The sequence below is a fragment of the Centruroides vittatus genome, unplaced genomic scaffold, assembly GCF_030686945.1.
Source record: "Centruroides vittatus isolate TY-2023 unplaced genomic scaffold, ASM3068694v2 contig_926, whole genome shotgun sequence".
In the NCBI taxonomy this organism is placed as follows: Eukaryota; Metazoa; Arthropoda; class Arachnida; order Scorpiones; family Buthidae; genus Centruroides; species Centruroides vittatus.
This window is the reverse complement of record NW_027122612.1, coordinates 3541054-3567168: the sequence shown is the minus strand read 5'-3', so window position 1 is coordinate 3567168 and position 26115 is coordinate 3541054. Positions and strand designations below refer to the sequence as shown.

Sequence of the window (26115 nt, the reverse complement as noted above, 5' to 3'; positions counted from 1 at the left end):
ATACTATTATTTAAACAGAGTAAACGTTTTAGTTAATAGTATTAAATAAAGTTATAAAATTGTATAGAATTGGTAACAATAATTGCAGTTTTGCCTATAGTCAATATTTAATAGGGCTTGAATACAACTTTTAAATATTTATGATTATATTTGCCTTGACTTTCTAGTTTTAATGAATAATAATAAATCGTTTATGCTTAAGTACTTTGATATTAAAAGTTATATGTATATATAGAGCATAGACGGGGACGGATTTATTTATTGGAGACCCCAGGACACTTACAGGTGTGGAAGTCCCCGTAGTCACTGTGCAAATTCTATTACCGTATAGAGTTCTATACAGGGCCACTATTAGTGAGCTTTCAGGGCGCAGTTACCAAGGGACCTCAAAAGACGTTTCTAATTAAGTGCCTGATTTGAATTGTGACAAAAATTAGAACGATAACTCAAGTTGAAATAGCATTTGTGAGCTCCAATTGTCACAAGTATTATACATGTATATATGAATTTATAGTGTAGTAGTAGTATAATGTTAGAAGTTATCTGGGGCGTGGAATAAACTTTTAAAGAGTAGTATAGCCCTAATTGTCGGTTCTGTAAAACCCGCAAAGTAGTATAGTATATTTTACGAAGTGATTTTATCTTTCATCATTCGTAACGACTGTAAAGACTGAAATACGCTGATGTTTGTGTATTAAAATGAACAAATAAGTGAATTTATATCATCCAAACTCAATTCAAAGAAGTTTTGTGATCGACAAAGGAATTTACGTATGACTGCACTAATTTGTAAGGGGCGCAAAATAGTGCCTGCGGGTGGGCGCAGATAGTGCTGCGGGTAGGCGCAGATACCCTAATAGTGGCGTTGGGTTTCTAATTTAAATTTCATACTTGCAATATTTATAAATTAATAAATGAAATTAAAAAAAGAGAGAGAGAGAGAAACGAAAGAAACGATTCAGAAAACGGAATATATTTTATTTCCTGAATCACTTGCTTTTGTGGAGGCCCTTGAGCACGTGCCCAGAATACCTTCCATAAATCCAGCCCGATTGAATATAAACTAGTGATGTAACGAATAGTATATTTGCCCTCAGCCGAATACCGAATATTCGGCTAGGAGCGTGGCCGAATACCGAATATCGAATATTCGGCCAAACTATTCGGCTTGATTAACGCACGTACGAAAATTGGCGCGCAAACCGCATTATGGCAAGGATCGCGCACTCTGCTCTCTATTGGCCCGCTGTCACTACGATTTTTTTCTTCCAGTAGGTCTAAATTATTTAAATTAATTAATTAAATTATAATTATTAAAGTTAATATGAGATGGAGCCTAACGTCTACCTCTAGTGCCAAATTGGTTTATAATTTATGTAATAGCCGTAAATAGCCCGATATGATTCGGCAGTTGTTGGTATTTAGATGTAAGTTATAACTTATAAGTTATTTTATTTGCAATCGATCTTTTTAACTCTAAAATTTTGTTTTTACTACGTAGTTGTAGACTGAATAGTGCCCTAAGGATATACTTTAGTGAGGACATATGGTCTAGTTTCTGCCCAGTTGTGGAACAGTTCAAATATATTATTGGGGGTTTTCTATTTGTGAAGTTTTGTGATATTTTGTTGCTATTGTTTTTGTCAATATTTTAAAAATTAACATGATTTCAAATGTTATCTTTTGCATATAACGAAAAATGCTCATTCTTTGCTTTATATATAAAATAAATTATATATTAGTTACTCATCTTCTAGAAATAGATAAATAATTCTTTCATTAAATACGATAAGTTTCAATAAAACGTTTCGTAAATCATTTTAAAATATCGTAAAAAATATAAAAATACAAGCGAATACAAATATAACATAATTAACTAAACAATAATATTAATGCCCGATACATTCTAACCTACACGCCATCAATGCCATAAGATATCGGGCTAGATAAAGGCTATAATATTATTTAATTACGAAATAATTTAATACTAGAGTTAGATGCTACTTCTTATTAACTTTAATAATTATAGTTTAATTTTCAGCATTAATAAAAGTTACCAAAATGATTAGTTTACTGTGTTTTTGTTATTTCTTACTCTTGTTTTTAGGTATTCGGTATTCGGCCGAATAGTGAAAAATAGGCCGAATACCGGATAGTAACCGAATATTCGTTACATCACTAGCGTAAAACACTGGTCGCGGGTTGCCGCCTCACCAACGGACTGGCCACATGGAGTTTTCTGGGTTTTATTCATGTTTATAACACATAGATAGATTTTCCATTCCTTGGCAGATCGCCCTCGTGTTTCGTTGTCTTGCTTCATCCATTAAATCTTTTTACTTTTCCGGTTTTGTTACCTATAACAAGGGGAAAATATGGCGATCGGTCAAAAAATGAATCCCCAAGATTTTTGCATTTTTGGACTCGGGACCTTAAAACGTCGAGAAATGCAACGAAAAGAAAAGTTTAAAATGTCAATAATTTTGTGTAGGACATAGGGCCAGATTTAAGTGTTTCAAGGCTGAACTCTTGAGGCTCCTTACCAACCCTTAAAATTTTTAGAAGTCAATCATAGGAAGAAAAGAATTAACATAAACATATTAACTACTTTATATTTTGTGTAGTGTTTAAAACATATTTTGTTGGTTTGTAAAAAAAAAAAAAAACAAGCTTAAGCAATGGCAGCTGGAACGGTGCAGAGTCGGTAAGTAGTCGTATGACTTTTTTGTTTACAGACATTTTTAAATGAGTTGCCCTTCAAATATTCTGTGTTTTGGACACGTCTGGCATGTACTGTACGTTTCTATTGTAAATAAAATTAAGAGAGAAAACGTTGGTGTATGGCTTATAAACAATTACCATAAAGGAAAAAAAATTCGGGGATTTCTGTATTTATCGATATCTTTGAAGCTTAATAACTCCTGTACTTTTTGTCGAAAATTTTTGAAACTTTATAAGGAGGTTTGTGATTGATTAGAGGGATTGATGCTATTAAATTTTGGTGAGTTAAAGGCAGTGGTGATATTCAGCGGGTTCGCACAGGTTCGGCCGAACCCGTTAAAAATTTCAGTTTTCCGAACCTTGTTAAACACACGGAACATTTCTCAGTGGTTTTGTTTTTTTTTTTTTTAAATATATTAAAATATACGTATTATACTCTGTAATACTACTAAACTAGAGCCTTATACCCCGTTCGCACCGAGCATTTCAATCTAGATTGTGAGCAAGGTCGGGGACTATGTCTTGGTGCGATCTCTCGACCGTTTCAATCTCGACCGAAACGAGGTTTAATCGCGATCGATTCAAGAGAGTTCTTGAAACTAGATCCAGTCATAAGAGAGATCCCACAATCTCACGCGCGAGATAATACAAGATGGCTGTGGAACACGTGTCGGGCTATGGACAGCGAAATAAAAGGATATTGTATTTCGAGAGATGATGACATCTGTCTATTATCAGCAGTGCCATTCGGGGTGAAAAATTTCTGCCTAAAAAAAAAGGTCGACAGCACTAATATACTATTGTTACCTGGTCTTCGCCCAGGCCTCGTTACGTTCGAAATGCGTATTTATTTCTAGCCAAAATTTCCATTTCGTTTGTCGGTGATTGTCAGGGAAAAATTTTCTGCTAGCGAACCCTTTGTTAAATATTTCGAATATCACCACTGGTTAAAGGTCGACGGGTTGGGGAGCTAAAGAGGGGTCGTGTGTCGTATCTCTAGTAGAGTCGGACTTGATGACGATTTTACTGGTTATTAGTATTTAAACAGTTTTTTAAAATAAACTTTATCCTTACCCTCAAAATTAAGCTTTTTGCCTTTTTATAAGTATATATCATCTATATACAGTATATAAAAACGAATGTTTGTCTGTGTGTATGTTTGTCCTTCATGCATTACCACACCATTTATCCGATTGCCATGAAACTTCGGGAAGTTGTTTAATACATTCCAGCGAAGGTTTCTGGCATATGTGAAGACCACCCTTTCAAAAATATATTTATATATGGATTAAGGCTTTTATGTCCAACAGATGGCGCTAACTTCCAACGACCTAAGTTTGCTTTTCTGTGAGAATGGACTAAAGCAGATCATTTTCTATCTATCTATATAAATAAAATATAACGTTCGTTTGTTTCTACCGATTCCTTTGAAATTTTGACACCACGTTGCATTCGAATACACACGTGTTTTTATATAATATACATGTCGAAATTCCCCCCACTGGGGGGAGAGGGACAGGATTAAGGCTTACTGTGAAGAACTCGGCTTTGTTTATACTATTTTACATGCGGTTTTTTGCGTTTTAATAGGTTACGTCAACAGAATGTACACTAAGAAGGGATTTTTTGAAATTCCCTCCACGGGGGAAGTGTTACACATTTGTAATAGATACATTTTGAGCCACAACAACGCGTGGCCGAGTCAGCTAGTTAATGATATAGAAAAGTTTTTCATAAAATTTTAACAGATGGCGCCACACACGCAGTTTTAAATATTGCCGGGAAAGTTGAGTAACTCGTTCTGAATTTTTTTTTTTTTTTCCTGAGTTAATAGCTCTTGCTTATTCAAACTGAATACGCTGCATATTGTTTGTATAAGATTATTTTTTACTACCATTAATTAATTCAGTTTCGAATATACTTATGGTCTAACTTTCACAGACTGTAAGCATAACTCCTCAAGTACGCGAAAAATAATGTTTTAATTTTTGCAGATTTTTTATTCACTGATCTAAATCTGTACTCGATCATTTATGTTACACTCTTCAGGAATTTGGACATTCAGCTCTTGATTAGCTAAACGGTAAAGATCCCTAAAGTCGGATTCTTATATTATTATCACGCTTAAAGATTCACAATAAATGGCCTTGTAACAATGTTCTTAAGGTTGAAACGCATTTCTACTGACCCACTTTGAGAGTTTTGATAAATAACGTTTTGAACAATAAAAATTTCATTCTGACGACAAGAAAAACAGTGAACAATTAGCGCTACATTACAGTTGTCGTGTGAAATATTTAATTTTTTTAAATCAGTTTTTGTTACAGATGTTTTCATTGGTTTTTTTCTTTTTGTTTAATAACATGCATAAGCACACGAATCATTTCGAATAATCTATCACTTCGGGAACGTGAATTAGTGTGTCCTTTTTTGTAACCATATTTGCCAAGTAGACCGTTTCTGATATGTAGACAGTTAATTTTAGTTTTCCGGCACTAATATATTTCGGCGATAGGTCAAAAAATGACCTCCCCTCTCTCAAGATTTTTATATTTTTGGACTCGGGACTTTGAAATATTGGGAAATGCAAAAATTTTGGGATTTTTTTCCTGTGTGAAAAACACTATTTTGTTCATCCACTTTGAAGCTTAAGAACTCGTGTGCCTTTTATCGAAAATTTCTGAAATTTTGTATGGAAGTTTGTATATTGGAGCCATTAATGCTACTAAGTTTTGGTGGTTAAAGTTCGAGGAGGTGGGGAGATGGAGTCACGTGTCATATCTGGAGTGGGGTCGGATTTAATGAAGATTTTACTCGTTATTAGCATTTACAATTTCTTTTTAAATAAAAGTCATCTTTACCCTCAAAACTAAGTTGTTTTTTTCCATTTTATAAGAATTGATAATATAAAAAAGTTTTAAAATATCTTAACAGATGGCGTCACGCAGAATTTTAAATTTTTCGCCGGGGATGTTACACAACTCGCTGCTGAAATTTTTTTATTGTAATCACTGCGATCTCTTGATTTGAATCGCACACACCGACTTTTGGCTTTGGAACTATTTAAGAGATTTTGTGAATTATTATTTTATTTAGAGCCAGATCTAAAATCTTTTTAAGGATTCATCCAAATGCACCATTAGCTTTCAAACGAGTTTCTGTATAAATATCCTTATACGGCTGATCAAATTTGAAAGCATTTATTTAATTTTGTCACTAGTATTATATACAGGGTTCTTACGCACCTGGAAAGTCAGAGATTTTCATTAGTGTTCGGAAAAAGTCTGGAAAATCAGGGAATTTGTCTTCTTAGCTGTCTTGTTGATTTCGTTTGCTGAATATGGCTGACCAAGTGTGGCCATCTGCAGGCGGCAAGGAGTAACGCTGCAACCTTTATTACGAATATAGCAGAATCCATTTTTCTATCGAAACATTTTTACTTTTAGTATTAGAGGACACCACTAGATGTACAAATCCCTCTATTATAATATGCATAACTGCTTTCTTTATCTGATATCGAACCATCTTCCAAAAATACTGGAAATTTTTCTGAGGCGCGCAGTACTTAACCTTGCACAATCGCATATAATGAATTAATTTTAATTTCATGCATGTAATAAGTCTTACTTATTGTTCTGTCGTATTGTAAGAATATATTTTAAAACTACTCAAAATCAGAACTTTAAATCACATCAACTTATTTAATTTTTTTTAAATTTTGTTTTAATGTTTCGACAGTTAATACAAACCTTTACTGACAGTTGCAGGTCAGTTTTAAAACTAACATTAACCCTCTTCGAACCCCCACACAATTATCCTTCACACCCTCGATTCGAGGTAAGGGTGTTAATGAATTGATTTAAAAAAAAAAAAATGAGAACAAAGTGCGAAAATTGATAAATAATACCAATAAATTACAAATATTTCTTTTAATAATTTTTATTGCGTAACAAAACATATTTTCCGATTTCTTTCCAGTACATTAATTATTAAGGTATAAATTTATACTTTTGTAACGGACTACAGAATTCATTAACGATCAAAACAATAAATAAATGGCTTTTTTTACACCATTTTGAAGCCACATAATTTTATGGTTGTGGATTAATAACAGGATAAACTAAGTTTATATAATAGTGTTTAATTTTTAATTAGAATAAAAAATAACTAATTAAAAATTTGTTTGCAAACTTTTAAAAGTTGAGGTTGGCAGGAGCATTTTGCATTTGTTAAGATTTTCCTTGAAAGTACTGTATTGCAAGCGCATTTCTCTCTCTCCGTTAATTTCCTGCACTTCAATACGTAGTTTAATAATTAATTTAATAGAAATAAAGTTGGATAACAAATATCACTGATTTTGGGCTTAAAAATTGGTAACATTGATCAGACCTGTAGTAATACTGTAGTATGTTATAGTTTTGAATATCAACTAACTAGCCCAATCGATTTTTTCATGGGAAAAAACGCTTTATTTGGCAATTTTTAAATTTAACTTTCTGTTAAAATTATGCTGTTGTTTTAAGAAAAATTTGCTCCTTTTGTTGAAAGATTGGTTTTAAAATTACATGTTTCTAAATCAAAAGTTCGTCATTTTTAAGCACAGTACAGTACTGTTTGTATACCAGAGAATACTGTGTGTTGATTTTATGCTACCTTGTGTTTACTAGCTTTACGTATAAATAATAATGATAAATTTTGATAAAATAAAAAAAGCTCATGTTTTGTTTGTAAATTGCTTATTTTTTCAATACGTTGTAGTTGTGGAGCCTATCAAACATTTTTCTACAGGGTGTACGTACTGTACTTTGTACAAAAAGAGTGATAGATGTACTTAATGTTCACAGTAAGTAAAATGGTGTTTTATTGTGTGGATATTCCACACTGTAAGAAACATGAGGGTCAGGGAATTTGGACAGAGTTGGTCAGGGAAAGTCATGGAATTCAAAACACAGATTTGTGTAGGAACTCTGTGTGTGTGTATATATATATATAAATTATAATTACTTCTGTATTTGTATTACAGTAGTTTAAATCATCTTTACATATGAAGCATTATTGAGGAATTTTGTTGGAGTCCAACATGTGTTCCATGTAATTCATTTATTTATATATGATAGAAATATACATAAAGAACTAAAAACAAAAATATTTATCTGTTATATGTTTGAACAAGTATTTAGTTACAGGAAAAATTATTTACAGAAATGGCAAGATAAATTTGGAAATAAATCATTTCAGTTAATTTATATTGAAAAATTATTAAATCGTATTAAAAATATTTTTGTTAACTATATTTTTAATAAATCTATTCATATCTATTTACTTAAATCTATGGTCAACTCTTCAAGGATTGATCTTCTTGAAAATTGGATATTTTACATCATAAGAAAAATATTTGATTTAAATACTGGTATGTTAGATTTTTTTTTATGTAAAGATAATTATTTTATTAAAATTTTCTAGATGGTCGCAAAGAATCTCCTGTAGATCACGGGACTACTACTCCAGAAACACTATTAAACGTAAGTAATTTCATATATTTTAAGAATATTTAATTATTTAACAGCAATTAACTTTAGAAGTTTGAATATATAAAATTTATCAGTCAAAGAAAACCATAAAACTTGGATACACATTTGCTTTCGTTTTTGTTTGTTGGGAAATAGATTATTTAGGTTTTATCTTTTTATATATAAGTTCATTTAGTTCATTAGTTGGGATGTTAATAAGTAACATTTATATTTGAATAGTTGTTATGCTTAGAAGTAAGCATGAATTATCTGTAACAGAAATCAGAACATACACATTTCTGCTTCAGAATTCATATAATAAACTTGAATCTTGGCACATCTTTAAATTATTCAGAACTAATGATCAAGCGCAGCATCATGATTTAGTATACATAATTACGCCACGTTATAAAATTATATGAGAATTCCAATGCAATTTCTCATGTTAAAAAGATGAAAATATATTATTAAACTATTTTCATTAGATTTAACACAAATAGTTTTGTAATATATCTAATTCTGAACTGATAAAATGGAAAAAATCTTTCTGATTAGAGATACATATTGTACCTCCAGATAAATTTTGATTATATCAAATGTATTGCATAGATAATATATAAATAAAAAGAAAAACAGAATGCAATATAAGGTCGTAATGTTTATTAACTTTCCTAATACCCGTTCTAGTAATTATAGTGTAATAACTATTTTAAAAAAATCAAAAACAAATTTTTCTAGTAGGCAGTTTATTATGTTAATCAATTTTTTAATGCTAATTAATTTAGTATAAACTAATATTTTCTTGTATAAAATGTTATTTCTACATAGAGTAAAATCTTTTATAGACTTGAAGCATTTATAAAGTATAAAATGTTCATTTTATAAACCACTTTCATCAGTTTATTAGATATTAAAGGATTTGCAGCTTTTAATATTTAAAAGGGAAAAAATCAAATTTAGAAATTTAAATTCATATATGCTATCTTGTAATCACTTGTAAAATTTATTAAATTTTATATTTTTGATTATTATTTCTTGTTTTTATAGTTAACTATTTGATTAATTATCAATATTTGCATAATAATTGAACTACCATCGGATGGTGTAGACATAAGTTGCCATTTTGTTACATTAACTGTCTTAGAAATGATGTTAACTGTCAAAAAAGAGTAATGTGAGAATTATCCGATAAGAAAAAAAAAATAAAAAATATATTACACTTTTGATAAATCATGTTTATTATTTTTATATAATATATGGGTTGGAATGTAGAAGAAACCGGACTTTTTGATGATTTTAATCAGTAATCTCTCATAAAAAAAAAAATAGAAGCTAAAGTAATTGTACAAATTATATTTGTATATGGCCTACTGTAATGAAAGTAATAATCATCATACTATATAAAATTATTCAAATTATATAGGTTTGTTGATAATTTATATATATATGAGAGTAATACAAAATCGAGTGATGTAATGGTAAAAAAAAAATTAAAAAAGGTTAGTGTTTCATTAATAAAGTGACTAACAGATGGCGATAGTGCACCAGTCAATTTATTCAACCCCTGTCAGAAAAAAGAAAATTGATTGGATGTGTAACATGATAAATTTCACTCGCTGGATGAAACTGGATTTTGTGAATGAAGCGATTCTGAAATGCTCGAATTCTTTAAATTTTCCAAGTTTTTTTTGGGGGGTTTATAAATCGATTCAGTGCGTAAGTTTAACGGTCTCGAACTGGGTAATTTCTTATTCCGTTCTTTCGTCACAGGCGTTGTTTCCTCCCCTTTCTCGAACGACTTTCCCCCGCTGAGTCATCTCGAACTGTTTCGTAGCGGCGTCAAAACCGTTAAAAATCGAAATAGCTGGACGTCTTCCTGCCCGAAACCGAATGTCGAAAATTCTTTCTCTCGAATCGATAAGAAACAATGAATAATGTGCATCCATTGGATTTGATTCCGTCTAGACACCTGTTACTTGCCATCAGATAAAAGGAGGAGGAGAAAGAAAAAGCAACCTTCCCATTAGCTAGACGGTAACGTCGCACGCACCTGCACCCGAGTCCTCTATAATTTCTAGCAATTTAACCCCAGGCCAAGTAGCTGGTTTGATGGAGAACTATAACAGATTTCGACCTCGTAGCAAATTGGCGCCGCTTGCATATCAATTTATTTTCGGTCGATTATACTCATTTTTTTTTTAACGCAGGGGGGCGCCGTCGGATTTTTATTCGGAACCTTCTCCCCCCTCCTCCGAATCGAATTGTGGGAGAGGGGGGGATAAAATCGAGTAACGGACCCGAGATAAAAATTACTTTTCGTCCGTTGATCAATCCTCCGCTGTGAAGAAAGGGCTCGGGGATATGCGGGAGATCTTGGTTAAGCACTTGTCAACCGTACAATGGCCGAGTAAGTGAAAATTATCCAGTAAGTCGAGCCAGGCCCGACAATACCGCCTTTTTTTTTGCTAGGTGGAGCGTCATAATCTCACGCCATCTGCCGGTGCTGGGCGTAGTATCTATCGGTTCCCCGCGCTGATGGAGGGACGAACGTTAGCACCCTCATAATTGTTATGAGAACTGCCTCCGAAACGGATACTGCGCTGTGTAAATTGCTCAGTCAGACGTCTGAACTTTTCAAAGATCAACCGATTCTTTTTCCCAACTGTCTTTACGTTGTTTCTCACGCTCTCGGGTTGTTGGTTTTGACCTACATTCGTCCGGATAAGCCACGCGATAACGCGTAAAAGTCTCCTCGTTGTGAGGATCCGGAATCGAATCCGGTACAGATTCTGACATTTTTTTGATGGGTGAATTTTGGGGTTGACCCCCCCCCTGCGTCATCCTCGATGACTTACCGCTATTGCAAGGTCTGGTTCGTTGTACATGTTCGTTGTGCTTTTTTAATCTTTAGTTCCATTACAGGTAGAAAGGAGTAATAAATCGATGTTTGTTTCTGTTTTTTGACGTTATATAATTTATATTTTCGTAGTTAATTACAGTTTCTTTGTTGAGAATTTGTTAAAAATTGTCTTTAGAATTTATATTTGTAATTTAATAATAAATTGTAAGAAATTTAATTGTAATCCTACTTCATCTTGTACAAATTTCTTATCCTATAATAATTAATAAATTAATCTTCCATTTTATTTTAAAAAGGTATATATTAAGTAAAATAATTGTTTTTAGGTGTTTAAGAAGTTAAATTTAGGCTTCTAATTGTAAAAGGTTAATGTTATTTGTATGTTACAAAAGTTAAAAATGGCATAAAAAATAACTCCATATATATTTATTATGTTACTTTAAATGGATGTAATCTTAGTGATTAATGAAATTTTCATATGAAGTTCATCAAATTAGAAGTTCAGTTGACCAAATGAACTGTTGTACCATGCTACACTGTGTTTGGATAAATAATTTAATGTAAAATAGTGAAGAATTTAGCTGTCACATATTTTAAAATATACGAATTACATACTTTTCGGTATGTCTTACGTCATTACGGTTTATGAAAGTAAAGAGAAATAATATGAGAATACAGTTTTATTAATACCTTGGAATTTTAATCAACGATAAGTGGGAATTTTTTTATAATGCAAATCTCTCTTTAATTAATGAAAATGAATTTAAAAAGTAAGAGTTGATCTGTCAGTTTGGCAGGCAATTCTATCAGTTTTTAGATTTATTCAAATTATGTCCTATGAAATAATAAGGTTCCGAAGGTTGTATTTTTATAAACTTTTAACAGCACAATATATTTTCTGTTGATTTCTGTTTATTAGTTTAATTCATATACTTTATTTCTATTTTCTTCTCTCTGCTAAGTGTTAAGCGCCAAGAGTTTCCTTGTTTTAAGTGTTCTAATGTTTCGATCATTTACGTTTTCATTTAAATTTTTTTCCAATTGCATAGATTAGGTCTGTGTTTTCGTAAAATATTAAATCATTTAATACATTTGAGCACGCTTCTGCTATTTTAATTTAGCTTAAATATTACTTTATTAGTTTCTTTCGTTTCATCGTATTGTCTTAACTCTTTATTCGATTTATTTTGTTCCATTTATAAAAATCATAAGTCAAGAAATTAGCTTTATTATTATTACTACATATTTCTACTTTTCCACTGGAAAATTCATTTTCGATTATTTACTGGAATCGGTTGTAATCCACGTTATCAGTTTTTCCTTATCAAATTTTGTATTCGTAGAATACAGTAATTTCCCCACTTACTGCAAATTATACAAAAGAAATATTCTTTGAAAAATACAGTATAAAATGTATTAGATTGTGTTGTTATATAATATTATTTATTATATTAAATTGTAGCACAGGTATTATAACATTAAATGAAAAAAAGTGTGTTAGAAAATATAATTGTATATTTTAAATTTTTTAATGTGAATATTTATTAGAAATATTTGAGTGTTCAGCTTCAAATCTATTCATACTACATAATATAATATTTATTTATTATTTATCTTATTTACGGTAGGAAATGTCTATGACAATGGATCTCTTTCTTCACATTAATAATAAAACCCCGAACAAATACATAAAATACAATAAAAAATATGAGAATTAAAACATTGGGTAATAGTTTTTTATGTTAGAAATTAATATTTTCTTCCAGTTACAATCGCTGTTATTCAAAAGGATGTTTCGATTTTTTTAAAACAACGTATTTACCTTTTTTTGATACACACGTTTCAATAGTTCGTTGTTTATTACATGTTATCATTCTGTACGACTCATTTTCTGTATGAAAATATAATTTTATCTTATCTTAATTGATTACTATCAAATTACAACATAAATATTAATCGAACTTGTTTTTCTGCGCCGATAAAAATTCTAGTAATATTAAATGCTGAATTAAAGGAGAAAACCAAAGAAGTGTGTTATATTATAATACTTTTCTTTGCTACTGATAGATTACAAATGACTATTGTGAGAAACATTTAAAAATATAAATAATAAATAATTAAATATACATGATCGACGAAATTGAAATGTTTTCGATAAACAATTTCTTCCTTCATCCATTAACAAAATTTAGATATTAAAAATAATTATCTGCGGTTTATTCTTATGACCATTTTCCACAAAAAAAAAAATCAATCATTCAGACCCAATAACAACTTGTTTTATTAACGAACTGTTTATCTAGAATGATAAATCTCAAAGTTAATGAAGCAAATGACATAATTTATGCATGCAAATATTTTATATTCAGCGTATAGATTCTTAATAATAATAATCGCATTAATTAACGTAATAAGTGGTATTATCATTAGCGATATTCAGAACACGAAGTGATTACTGATGGAGCTGAACTTCATCGGGGGTATTCTGAATATATATATATGTATCTATTGTGATCCTTCGCATATCGAATTTCTCCACAGTCAACACCAGCAGACATATATTACTTAATCGCCGATAAAATCAAGATCTTTCATGTAGATTTAAAGTGCTTTCGAACGTCTTTAACATGTAATATTAATTTACTGTGGTTAATAAACCATTTTCATGAAAATGATAAGTTCCCCCTCACTCTAAGTCATAGTATTTTATGTTTGGTCTTTATTAATGGAAGAACAGAGATGTTCATTTTGATATCATTGCTTTAGAATTTAATAAATTTTGTGTGATATTTCTTTATCTTTTACTTACTTTAATAAGAAACTTTTAAATAGAGAAGGTTTCTTTTTATAAAGTATTTTATAGTCTATGTATTAATGTTAGAAGACCATACGATTTAATGTTATTAGAGTGCTGTTAGTTAGTTGAGAATAATTCCCTTTTAATTAAGTATTTCAGCGAGTACATTTTTAAAGTAATGTCGTAAGGTTCGGTTACATTGGGCGAGGCGAGTTTAGTAGCAGGACTTACTCGCTGCTGTTAAATTCGCTTGACTGCTTTTGTCGCTACTCGGCCTGTATAATCATGTGCAGCGAGTAACACAGAGAGATGTCTACATCTCATCTATTACTTTAACATTTTCGTAATCGGGATGTTTTATTAAAGTGGATATTGTTCATAAATAACCAAAAAAAAAAAATTAATAATGCCATTACAGTTCCACTTTCTTGACATTTTACATTTCAACAAGTCAGCACCTAACAGCACAGAAAGAGCATCAGTATTTCCGGCAGAAAAAAATAAACCAGAGATTTCTCCCTTTTTTCTTGTTTTTATACATAACTTAAAATAATTTTTACTAAGAAAGTCTCTACTTTTGTATATATTTTGCGCTATCGCCATTACGTCGATTAAACGCGTAGCGGAATTACGCCAACGCTGCCAACAGTACAACAATACGTACAATACCTTGCTACTATCGAGTAATAATCAAATTTACTAGCTTAGTGTAATTGATACTATGTGCATGTGCTTGTATAAGTAAACTCTCTCGCCAGTTTGCACGTTGGCGAGTAGCCCATTGTAATGGAGCCTGTAGCGATAACTTCGGTTCAATTCAGCTACATAATAAACTGTTATCATTAAATAAACACAATCAAACTTCGATTTAGCGCCTACACGAGCATGCGTTTCTCCGTATAAGATGTTAAATTGGAATTCTAAAGTGTAATTGATAGGTATTTAAAACGAAGGTACAGCTTTGAATTTTAAATAAATTTATTTATTATATAAAGCTTTAATATATGTTTTCGAATGTTAAAATTTATATCCGTTTTCTAAATAATTATGCATTTTTCAATATATTTTAGCATGTTAAACATGTTTATAATTGAATAATTATTTTAGGTATGTCTTTATCAATAATGCTTGAATAAAAAAAAAATATTTCGAATGTAATGTTTTAATTTTTATTATCGCTTAATCTTAGTGTTGTAACACTCCATATAATATATTAAAATATGTAAATAAACACACACACTGTCAACCTGTCCAAAATTAAATTCTGATTGCACCCCGCATTCTTAATGCATATTTATATAGTAAATAGAGCTGATCGACGTGCATATTAAAATACAAACCCGATAGTTTCATCCTAAATAAATGTCCAGATTAGGCTAATGAGGTTCGAAAAATCTAAAAGTTTGCGGTCTATACATGAACGTTTTGTTCGATCGTAATTATAGACTCTGATAAATGTTCTATACGTGATATGATTAACCTATCGAATAGTATGTATGCATACAATAATTATGTGTTCTGATACGTTGTTTTTATTATAATTTATAAAAGCTTCGTTCTGACTACTTGTTTTGTTTATTTTATTATTTATTATTTTTTTAATCTGTTAAATATTTTCTCTAGACGTTATATTGCAAGCTTTATTTATAATAGCATCGAGAATATTGACAAGTACAATTTACGATAGAATCAATTGAACAGGAGAACTCGGTTCCCTAAAAGATGTGTTAGAGCCCTGACTGATCCACTTCGTTTGTTTGCATCTATTAAAATTCAAATTTAGTTAGTGTTGTATTCATTCTAAATGGTTTACTAATAATTGATTCCCATTGAAAATTCTGGAATTAACTGGAGTTCTCTAGTCTTTGCAATTGTCACTTTGAGTAATATTAAAGTTTATATGGCGTTTTATCGAGTTGGTTATCGGAATGGAGCTTCGGTTTAACTTGATGCATTCAATAGAATCGACTTTCATCAATTTATATTTATTTTCATGCCGATACTGATAGTTTTATACGGTGGAATATGCATGAAAATATGGAATGCGTGAGAGAGCCTTTGACGTTTATTGTTACATTCGTTGTAATACCGTATTAACTATTTTGAATTGTTTCACTGTAACATATTATACATTTAGGAGAACTATATTTAAATGTAATTTCTTCGAGGTACTGCAGACCGAAATCAAATTGTGGCAATTGTTAATTTTGGCGAATGGACGTAGGAGAGAGGGAGGAAAGTCAAAGCTGTACTTTCGATCAAGTATGATTAGCCTAGTTCGGAACGTAGCGAAGTTCACACTATAATTACTCAATATTCGATTCAAAATTACCCGAGGCTCTCCCTATATTCCCGATACTTATCTTTACAGCTCCCTCCCCCGCCCTAGTGTGGTCTGGATGGCACGTGACCCCGTCCGCCCGTTCCAGTTAATCGCCTTTGGGAAGAAAAGGAAACGGCGTCTTTAGCCACCTTTTGACCCCGGTTATAATGGTATGTGCTAGAGAAACCTAATCCGCTTTTTCGCCGTACAAGATGTTTGCCGAAGCGCATCTGTCGGGATTTATTAGTCAGATCGTTGGCAGCGGAGTAATAATAAAAAAAAAATAAAAAATAGGGACCAAGCAGCGATTACCATAATGACGGTAAATTGCTTGGCAGCGGTAAATGTCGATTCTGTTCCCACACCATTCTACCAAACTGGGAGCGGTATAGATAATTAATATGACTCCCCCTTCGCATCCCCATCTAGCTATTGTTTCGGTAGGACTTGACGATAACATTCCACACCTGCGACGACTGGTGATTTATACCAACCATAACCCGTTTTGGTTCGATGCTGGCTTAATCTCGTCATCCATCGACTGATCGTCGGGTACCATATGAGTACGGTTTGTTGGCCTTCTTTTTTTTCTCATATATATATCAGTAGGCCCACTGCTATAGTTTAATTTCTGGCTTATTTTATCATCTCTCCACCTAGAAGAGGACAGAAGCTTAATTGAAGGTGTAAATAAGGGGAATAATGCTAGCTGTTTCTTTCCCTCTTCTGCACTGTCTGCCTTCTAATATACCGTCTTATCTCATTTTGGGCGTCGTCCATAAACCGGCTCTAACCCATTGGCTTACGTAACCGCAAAGGTTTGGCAGACATATGCTCGAATTACCTCCTCCAAATTACTTTGGCAGTTCATCCCCGAATCTAAATTAACTAACGTTATATACTGTACCTCGGAATCTGTACACCTGTCGAAGAATATAGACAGGGGATTAACTACCGAACGAAATTGGCCCCGTTGTCGATTTACAAAATTGATAGAAATCGGCCGTAATTTTTCGGACCTGATCGATTTCGAATATTTAGACGAATTGCTTTAGCTCAGTAGACAGTGGAACGGAAAAGATAAATGAGTCGGGACTACGCCCTGTTAGTGAAAATTGAATTTTTTTTATTGCTCCGTAATTCCACGATAATGAAAGATCCGCCTGTTATGCGGCTAATAATTCATGAAAGTTGCTTGGATGCTAATTGAAAGGCAAACAAGGTGCCATTTTCGTGGTTAGAGATTTTTAGTAATTCATAGTTCCACTTAGTGAAGGTGTTTTAGATAATAATTTCCTATCCTGTTTTTAATTTTCTGCTTTAAGAAGAAGAAAAAAATAAGGAAGAATTCTTTCATGATGATGCGGTGAAAAAATTCTTTCTTAGTTCCTGTTGATCTCTCTTAATTAAATTTATTTCCATTTAGACATATTGCATATTGCGTCTTCAATCATTGCAGTCTATTTTTGTTTGCTCGAATCTTTTTTTTTTAAACTATAATCTTCATTGTAACACGTTTATAGGCTTAATAAGATGCATACAATTACCAGTTATCCTCTTTCATTTGAGAAATATATACTTCTGTGATTCTAGAGCGATTGACTTAACTGTAATAACATCTTATTGCATTGAGTCTGTAAGATCTGATATCTCTAAATTGATGCACGAGACCTTGGCATACTAAGTTACTTGACTGTATATGGACTGATTACAGGTTTTTGGTGTAGCTTTAATTGTCTTGAGAATTGTCTTGATGGATCGGAAAGACAAGTAAATCAATAACCCCTCCTAATTCGGCTCAGCTAATTATAACGTTCATTTTACGATCACATTTCGTTTTCTTCAACACCAACGAGCCTTCTGATTGGTGCGACGTTCATTTTTATCCCACTCTCGGATCGGTGCATTAAGAACAATGGAAGCTGTCACATCTACAAATGGATGGTCGCGGTCCTATTGGTTAGTCGGCAAAAGAGGGCTGTACCCATGACGTCACTGGCCGACCTTTGAACCTTTGACCTGATAAATTGTCTCCACCTTCATTTCTGTAGGAAAATTGATAGGTATTAACTCTACGTTGAATTGAAATTTCTCGTGCCACTTAGTGAGTCCATTCTAATTTTTTTTCTTCTTCTTCTTCTTCGTCTTCTCGTTTTGAAAAGAAACGAAACGTTAAGAACGAATTCTTTCATTTTTGAAAATAGTCTAATTAGTTATTCAACGATGTATCGGATATAAATTAAGAATTCCGCCTTATCCGAGTTGAAAAGCCCCAAAGGCAAGTTGCGAAAGATGGATAGACGGTTAGGTCAGATGAGGGCGGTTGGCTTCATCACACAGTTAATGCACGATTGGAAAAAAAACATATGCTATCCCGAGGATCCGTACTTTCATAACGACGGGGAAAGAACCGAAATGAATCAAAGGGCTAATGAGTCTTAAGTCGACAAGTTCGTCTAGGGCTAGGATCTTCTGTATCGAAAGATCATCGAGTAAGTGCTATTATGGTCCAAGAAGGCGGCAACCGGGACAGATTAGAAGGTGGTCGAAAAATAAATTGGTTACTTTAATTGGGTCGAGCGAGAAAAGAAAATTGAAGGCTTGGATCCAGCACCGTTAATTATAAAGTTGCGAATTGAGGAAAGATGTTCAGATTGATGCGCTTTTTAATGAACTGTCTGCGTCCTTCTGACCTCAATTACGATCCCTGAACCGATATTGTGCGGTCGGAATGATTTGTTTGCCAATTGTATTCACTCCTACTGACTGGAAGTTTAATAAAGGACATATTCCATTTTTCAGATCTACATTTTCATTTATCTTCGGTCATATATCTTCACGTTATTATGAAAAGTCTGAGCATTATAAAAAGAAAATTATTACATAAAAATCATTCTGTTTTATTTTCACTCGTGTAAGTAATCTTTCACACAATTAATAAATTTATTAAAGGTTTAAATATTGATCATTACCACCTCTTCAAAAAGATGGAGACCTGTCCAGTTTAAATATGAATAACCATAAAGCAATGAAAGTATATTTTAAACAAGAATAGATGTTAAAATTCCTTAAGAATAAAGCGTTTTAATTAGTTTTGCAAAATTCTATTTCATAATCAAGTTGTTCCTCTTGATTACAGAAGGGTATTTGATACAGTTCCAGTTGATAGAACAGACGTTTTTTAATGTCACATAAATACTTGATTGGTGAATCATGTTGATATATGTTTCCAATACATTTTTATTTTTAATTTCTAAAATTAATAGTCATTCGTCTACATTGCGAAAAATCAAATAATCATTTTTATATGATTTATTTGCAATCAGTTACCTTTAACTTATAAAATTATATTATACAATTACTTTACATAATACATTACATACCTTCCACACAGAAAATTATGAAATGTAAGCATTAAGCAATTATTTTAATATAGATATTGTTTATTTTTTTTTAATGATTGTCCATGAAGATACTCATTTAAATATTAAGAATTACGGAAATATCTTGAAATTCTATGTATTTGTTTATGGTATTATGCGTGAGGAATCACAAATACTACGCTTTTCCCTTTGAAAAAATAACTGATAATCTTGTATTTTGTCTGATGAAAGTTTGTTTTAGCGTTTAAATTTTTTTAAAACAGTAAATAGTATGGAATAGAATACCAAAAAAAAATCAATAATAGGAAAAAAATTACAAAAGTGTCTTAAAGCATTTAAATTTGCTTATTTTAGATTCATTGCTAATAGAAATTGTTTTTAGTTTAATTACTTTTTAACTCTCTAAATGATTTTTTATCATCTGTGATAAATACTAGCATACGATATGTAGTAAACTACTTATAAATTTCTCTCTTGTACCATTAATATTTTAAAAGTGTTATTTTTATTAATTGAATCGATACTTAAATTCTAAATAAATAAATGTAGTCTTTAGGTCTATCTTAGATAAAACACTACATTCGCACAAAACTATTATTATTATTCTTTACTTTATATTAGTTACTAGAAAAAAATTACAAACAAAATTATAGAAATTATAAAAAATATAATCGAAAATTTACAAATTGCGTAAGGATCACAGATTAAATTAATTTTTTGTACTATAAAACGTATTAATTTTATCAAAAAATGATGAATTTGTACATAAAACGTATCATCTTGCATATAAATCTTACTACAAATTAAAGTATTTATAGAACAAGGGTTTAATAATTCAAACAAATATTTGAATATTTAAAGAAAACTTTTAAAAATATGCAGTCTACTACGATCATATATTTTCAGTAGACATTGATGATTTGTACAAGCAATTACTAAAATTGGTAACTGTTCTTACGTATGTTGGTCGATTATTGAGTCAATTTTAGTAAGTTCAAACCTTTATTTAATAATAAAAATAATAATGATAGAATGAGTTATTTGATTACTATTAAGGAGACGTTTGCATTATTATATCAAAAATCTTGTGTAGATAAAGAGGAAAAGTGCAATATTTAATTAACCAAAGTGATCAAATGCTTAAACCATATTCTATTTTCGAATGAAGTATCACTTGAATCAGTTTTTAATCACGTCGCGCTAGTTACTACATCGTGAATCAACGAGTTTAGCAATATATTATTTACTTTGTCAGTCTATGTTTAATTACTACTACCACTACATGCATTTGATACTATACATATGTTCGGCATCAATTATTTTAACCATTAAAATCAGTTGAGTGCATATCTTTTTCTCGTGTTTTGGGTAACATATACTACATATTTCACTTCAATTTTCATCAGTTTCTCTTTGAACAATAATGAATACACAATCAATATTCGATAAGTGTTAGGAGAATTAGCAGCAAAATCAGACTCCTATCCCTAAGTAATAAGGGATTTACGGTTGCGATATACGGGAGCCACATCTAGAAGAGCCGCAATTTGGCTACCGTGGTTCTATACAGTATACAATTATGGATTTCACATTCGATGTAATGTGGTATAAAGGTCCATTTAGAACTCTCAATTCCCGGTTCAGTCTCATTTTCAAGTAACTGATTAGTTATAGTATAATCACCAGAAGAAACTCTATACGGTCAGTACAATAATTGATTATATCGATTTGGCTCTGATTGACGATGTGTGATTAGGAGTGACTACTTTCAATTTATTTGTATGTTTATATAATAGGGATTTTAACATAAATTTAGTTGAATGATCGTGAATAGGATACGTATTAAACATTGTGATTGATAGAGAAGAAAATGATAGCAATAAGAATATTGAAGGGTAGAAACGAACTGAAGAAAAAGCTTTTACTTGCGAGTTATCTAAAGAAAAATTGAACTTAAAAATTTATATCTTGATCGAATTTTTTTTCTATTTTAATGTAATAAATAACATAATTGTTCAGTTCGAGCGATTAATTGGTTTTCTGCATATCAATATAACGAATCGGTTAATTGTTCTGAGGATGTTATTATTAATTATAGAATTTTCTTGATCGAGATTGGAGGTCCCCTTCTAAGCTTGGAGCGTAGGCAGAATGGTCAGTGTAGGCTATAAATCGCCACATCTGGCTATTTGTTAATTATGATAATTAAATTTGGAAGATGGAGCTCATACTTCACTTTTTAATAATAAAATTAAAGCGATTTTCAATCCTTTTAACTTTCTAACACTTTACTTTTATTTTGTTATCGTTATTTTATTTAATTTTTATGATAACTGTAATTGTTGACGGATTAAGCCTAGAAGTTTAATTACAGTTCTGCTCATCTTTCTTATATATGTAAGCTTTCGTGTGAGAGTATATAGCGTGTATTTTAGTAATAATTTCGCCAGTTATATCTTCATGTATGATGAAAATACGGTTGTACGTATTCTATGCCTAAAGCTAATACACCAAGCATATTTTCTGGTGAATCGTATCAGTTTTCATTGGAAATATTTTATAGAAAATTGAAAATTGCAACTCTCTCACTGACGTCACACTGTAATTCCCTAATGTCATGTCAGTGACTCCTATTTACTGTGACAAATCCAAATGATCAGTAGGATGCCACGCGCACATTGATGAATAAATACAATACAATACAATACAATACTTGAAGGACACTGTGCCGTTACCCTGTAATTTCATTCTTTATTATGTTAACCCATTAATCCGAATTTTCGATTATCCAAATCACCTGCAGAACGGATGATCAGAGTTCTACTGTAATCGGAGATAAACAATAGCTTGACTTTAAAATTGTTTATTGTAATTTCTCAAATTATAGACCAATAGCAAATATCAAAAATGGATATATGTAAACGTTATTTAAATTGTGTAATAAGATATAGTCATGACTGGAGGGATCGTATGGCTTGTTTTTTGCAATGTTTGTCTTGAAAAAACAAAAAGTAAACTTGGAAGCCTATCAAATAATTAACACTTCTGTCCACAGGAAAATTCGTAATTGCGCTATTTAAAATAATTAAGGAATGAAATTCTTTGTTTTCGATTATTTAAAATTATATATATCTTCGCGTTCGTATGTTAATTCTATTGTGTTTTTTCCCGTCGGTGAGTACATGTTGATGTATGTTAGATAAAACGTTTACTGAGAAATATGATGATATAATCATTCACGTAACTTATAACTCAGTTCGTTTCTTATATTATTGGCCTTAGGTGAGATATTTATCTTTGAAAAATTTTTCATTTCATTTCTTGTACTGTTTTTGTCCAAGATAAAAACGATGTAAGTAGTCAAACAGGCTTTACAGATCTTAAAATTGCCAAAAAGTCTGGGAGAAATTACTCTAAAGCTCTCAAAAAAGAAAAATCTGGAATAAAAGTGGAATTGGGAAGCCCTAGTACCAAACAATAAAAATCAAGGAACTTTTTTTTTATAACAGCTGACAAAATAAAAGATATTTTTTAACAAAAGTGCCAAAAGACCATTTATTTTTAAAATGCAATTTTAAAAAAGTAAAGCAGATACTTGCTCAGCAAATACTTAGTCTAATTCACAAAACAACACCTTTACTTGTTGCTGAGATAACTCAATAACAGTTTCTCTCAATAAAGTTATCTCAGCAACAAGTAAAGGTGTTGTTTTGTGAATTTAAAAAAGTAATTTATTCCTTACGAAATAAACTATTTCGCCTATTTACTAAAATATCCAGTTTAATTATTTAACTGGCTCATGATTTTTGGGAACAATTTGATGTAATTTTAGAGGTTCCAACTTTTTTCTTGTATTGATTCCCGTATAGAAAATATTCTTTCCAATCGACATCGACCCTCCTTAAAATATGTCAGGTAAATTATTAAATCAGTTAACGAATTTCCCACGATCGTCGTTATTCTTATTTGAAAATTATCTGAAATTCTCGAAAACAATAATAAGTATCCGATTTTTCCGTCAATCCCAATTGACCCTTTGGGTTCCATCGATCCTTTTCAAAATTCCATTCATCTCCAGGGAGTCTATATCGATCCCGTTTGGAATCCTTGTGTTAAGTATTAAAAAATTATCAGAGTTTGAAATTATTTAAAAATAAATATTAAGGATTGTAGTAAATCTTGAAACGTTAGAAATATTGTAATAAAATTAGAAAAACTTATCCGATTTATTAAATAATCACACTTATTTCTTGTAAACAGTGGGTGTACTTTATGAATATCAAAAGTGGCAAATTGCCAACAATTTATCATATTGTCGTGGGTCAGTAGTACGAATTTTAATCGATAAATTATTATTATGATTTTTTATGCCATAATTGGGTTAATGTATCTTTTCGCAAGATACTTGTGTATAAAATTTGTGTAAAGCTTGGAATTTTTTTTATTTATTTATTATTAAAGATGGTTTCTTTTCGCTCAAGCTACAAAATAATTGTAATTTGTTTAATTTTTACAACCTCCGAGTGTGTAGATCTGCACTGCATTGTTAAAAATATACAGGTCTCTGCGTTATAGAAGTGACACGTTAAAACTGTTATCATCTGTTACAATGTTATATTCTAGTAATAAATATACTTTCGTCATTAAGAATTTTCGTACGCGTTAGAATTTAATATTGTGAAGTATCGTGTATAAGTTCTTACGTTCAATGTAAACAGGATAATCGGCATTGCGCGTATAGTAAGTAGTAAGTGCCTGAGGCATAATTTGAATAATTTAGAATACGCAAACTTTCCTTATCTGCTGTATAACAGAAGAAGAATGACTTGCTGAAAAATCTGTCGACAGTTGATCCTTGAACAAAACTTCGTTCGTTCATGAATTGTTTTTCGATTGTGTAATCTCTAACTGTGTTTTTCCTATTTTAAGACCACATATTCAGAGGCTAGAACTTTACACTCGGACGAATTTCACATCTTTTCCTTTCATTTCTTCAAATTTGTTAATACAAAATAAAATAGAACAATCGGCATTTATTTATTTATATCTTTTAACGCTTATCTTTAACATGCTTATATCCTCAGTGTTGCTACTCAAATTTCATTTACTTCTAATTAAGATAAAGGTTTGAAACTTTGAGGATATATCTAAAATGATGTTTTAGGGGGTGGGCTCCATCTCTTCCACTCTCTCCTCCAAAACCCGACAAACATAACCAAATGTAGAATTTAATCACGTACCTTGTACATGTGTAAGTGCATTGTAGTGATTTATATGGTGGGGGTTCCCTCACTCCTCCTCCAATCTCGAAAAACATGATCATAAAAGTGTTTTTTAAATATAAAATTTGTAAATTATCATCGTATATAATTTTTCCTCGTCAGCTATTAAGTTTTAATTAATTCATAATATAAAGTTTACTATAAATGTTGAGATTTGTTAAGAAATTAATATGTTGTTCTGGAATAATTTTCTTCTTGGACTTTGTTTATTATTTTTCTAAGTTTTTTTAAATTGTTTTTGTAAAAAAAATTTTGATACCATTTTAGTTATTGTCAGCGAGTTCGTGGGTGTGTACGGGCCGGAACTTCCGCAACATCCTTAAAATTATCCGATATTTTATTTCTAAACGTTCATTTAAATTCATTTCGTGTAGCATTTCACATTATTATTCTTTACTATTTCAATTTTTTATATGTATTCTACAAATAAAATCCAGTTTGATTGCAACGATTCGCGATTGCTGAGATTTTTATTACTGTCTTACTTCCTGAAAATGTACATTTTGTTTTCTCTGTGCGATATTTTATATATTTTGCATAATCATATAATATAATTTTGCAATTTATGTCATCCCTTTATAATAACTTATCTTTATCCTTATATAAATTATGTTTTAATATTTTTTTTTCTTTTAATTTTGAAATAATTAATGCATTATATTTTTAACACCTCTTATGCTAATGTTATCTCTGTTTTTTAATTATCATTATCACATTAAACATTATTTAATTGATTTTAGGTTCCTTGTAAACAGTACAAATGTAAAAAGAATTTATTATGTTACCTTTATTATATTCTCCATTTTATTCTCTTTTATTATTACTTCAGATGCTTACATATTATTTTAATTTTTTATTGTGTTTATATTTTGCATATATATATATATTTAAAATGAAGTAAACTGTCATTTGTTTCGAATTTAGCCGGAAAATTAAAATATAATCCTTGAATAGAAAGCTTTTTATGTTAATAGAAACGTTTGCATAAATTTTACTTATTATTTTGGTTTTTATTTGTTAAACCTAGTATTATATGCAGAAAGGAAGGAAGTCGAAGATCCCTTTTTCTATTTATTTTATTCCTAGAATAATTAATTTCCAGATAATTTTAGTCTTTTTCGAGAAATAGTAGCTTTGGATTAGACTATTGAGGTTTTATTCTTGTTGACACCTAAATAAGTTTTGCCTATTTTACCTATTCGCCTGTAACAGATGAATATTATTACAATCGAAAGATGA

General features: G+C 30.9%; 1 protein-coding gene across 2 annotated transcripts in view; it reads left to right on the top strand.

The window, feature by feature from the left end:
* The window catches only part of LOC136984652 (ubiquitin carboxyl-terminal hydrolase isozyme L3-like), a 53276-nt gene that overhangs the window by 8236 nt on the left and 18925 nt on the right, over positions 1-26115 (top strand). For both annotated transcript variants that reach the window (XM_067281726.1, XM_067281727.1), the window contains exon 6: positions 8185-8243. In XM_067281726.1, coding sequence (XP_067137827.1) covers positions 8185-8243 — 59 coding nt within the window. The remainder of the gene's footprint in view (positions 1-8184; positions 8244-26115) is intronic.